The sequence below is a fragment of the Crocuta crocuta genome, unplaced genomic scaffold (genome assembly GCF_008692635.1).
Source record: "Crocuta crocuta isolate KB4526 unplaced genomic scaffold, BGI_CrCroc_1.0 scaffold1731, whole genome shotgun sequence".
Lineage (NCBI taxonomy): Eukaryota > Metazoa > Chordata > Mammalia > Carnivora > Hyaenidae > Crocuta > Crocuta crocuta.
The window spans coordinates 173,248-173,956 of NW_027533126.1; the positions used below are offsets into that span (position 1 = coordinate 173,248).

At 60.5% G+C, this 709-nt stretch overlaps 1 protein-coding gene across 1 annotated transcript in view; it reads right to left on the bottom strand.

Moving 5' to 3' along the window:
* The window catches only part of CRCT1 (cysteine rich C-terminal 1), a 469-nt gene extending 234 nt beyond the window's left edge, over positions 1–235 (bottom strand). The window contains exon 1 of the mRNA XM_077746224.1: positions 4–235. Within this exon, the coding sequence (XP_077602350.1) occupies positions 4–235 (232 nt within the window). The remainder of the gene's footprint in view (positions 1–3) is intronic.
* Positions 236–709: the final 474 nt, after the last annotated feature.

The window sequence follows — 709 nt, forward strand, 5'->3', positions numbered from 1 at the left end:
GGCGGCGCTGTCGGCGGCGCCTCCTGGGGAAGCAGCCGCAACCGCCGGAGCCACAGCAGCCGCCTGAGCCGCAGCAGCCACCAGAGCCACCGCAGCCGCCGGAGCCGCAGCAGTCACAGCAGGAGGATGAAGCCTCAGGCACAGGGGCGGGTGCCGGAGCGGGACACGAAGAGGGACCCTGGGTAGACCCCTTGGAAAAGCCTTTGGCGGAAGCCGCGCTCTGCTGGGAGGACATGGTGAAGCTCAGCTCTTCACTGCGAACCTGAAAGAGGAGAAGCCTTTTACACGCGAGCAGGCCTTTTCTTCCCAACAACTGGACTCGGGGCTTTAGAGATGTGGCTTTGTGAGCGAGCAAGCCTGGCCCGGCGGAGGGGAGAAAAGAGGGAAAGCAAAGAAACACTCCCGACCCAGGTGCTTGCAGTGAGTTAAATAGGCATCCGGCAGACAAGCAGTCTGCAGAGAATCAAGGGGCTTCCATTGTCTCCGACTAAAATGAAGACCCCCCCCAAGCTCTCCACAGCGGACACTGAGGAGGATGTGGTGGAACGTATGGACACGATCCAGTCCAACCTCTTCCTTTGGCTCTTGTCGCTCCCCAGCCCCCATTTCCCTGCGGCCGCAGACCTCCAGGTGCTGTTTCCACAGCATCGTATAAACTCCATCGGTTAGAAAACGCCTAAGCCACACATGAGGACCTGCTACCTGGGTC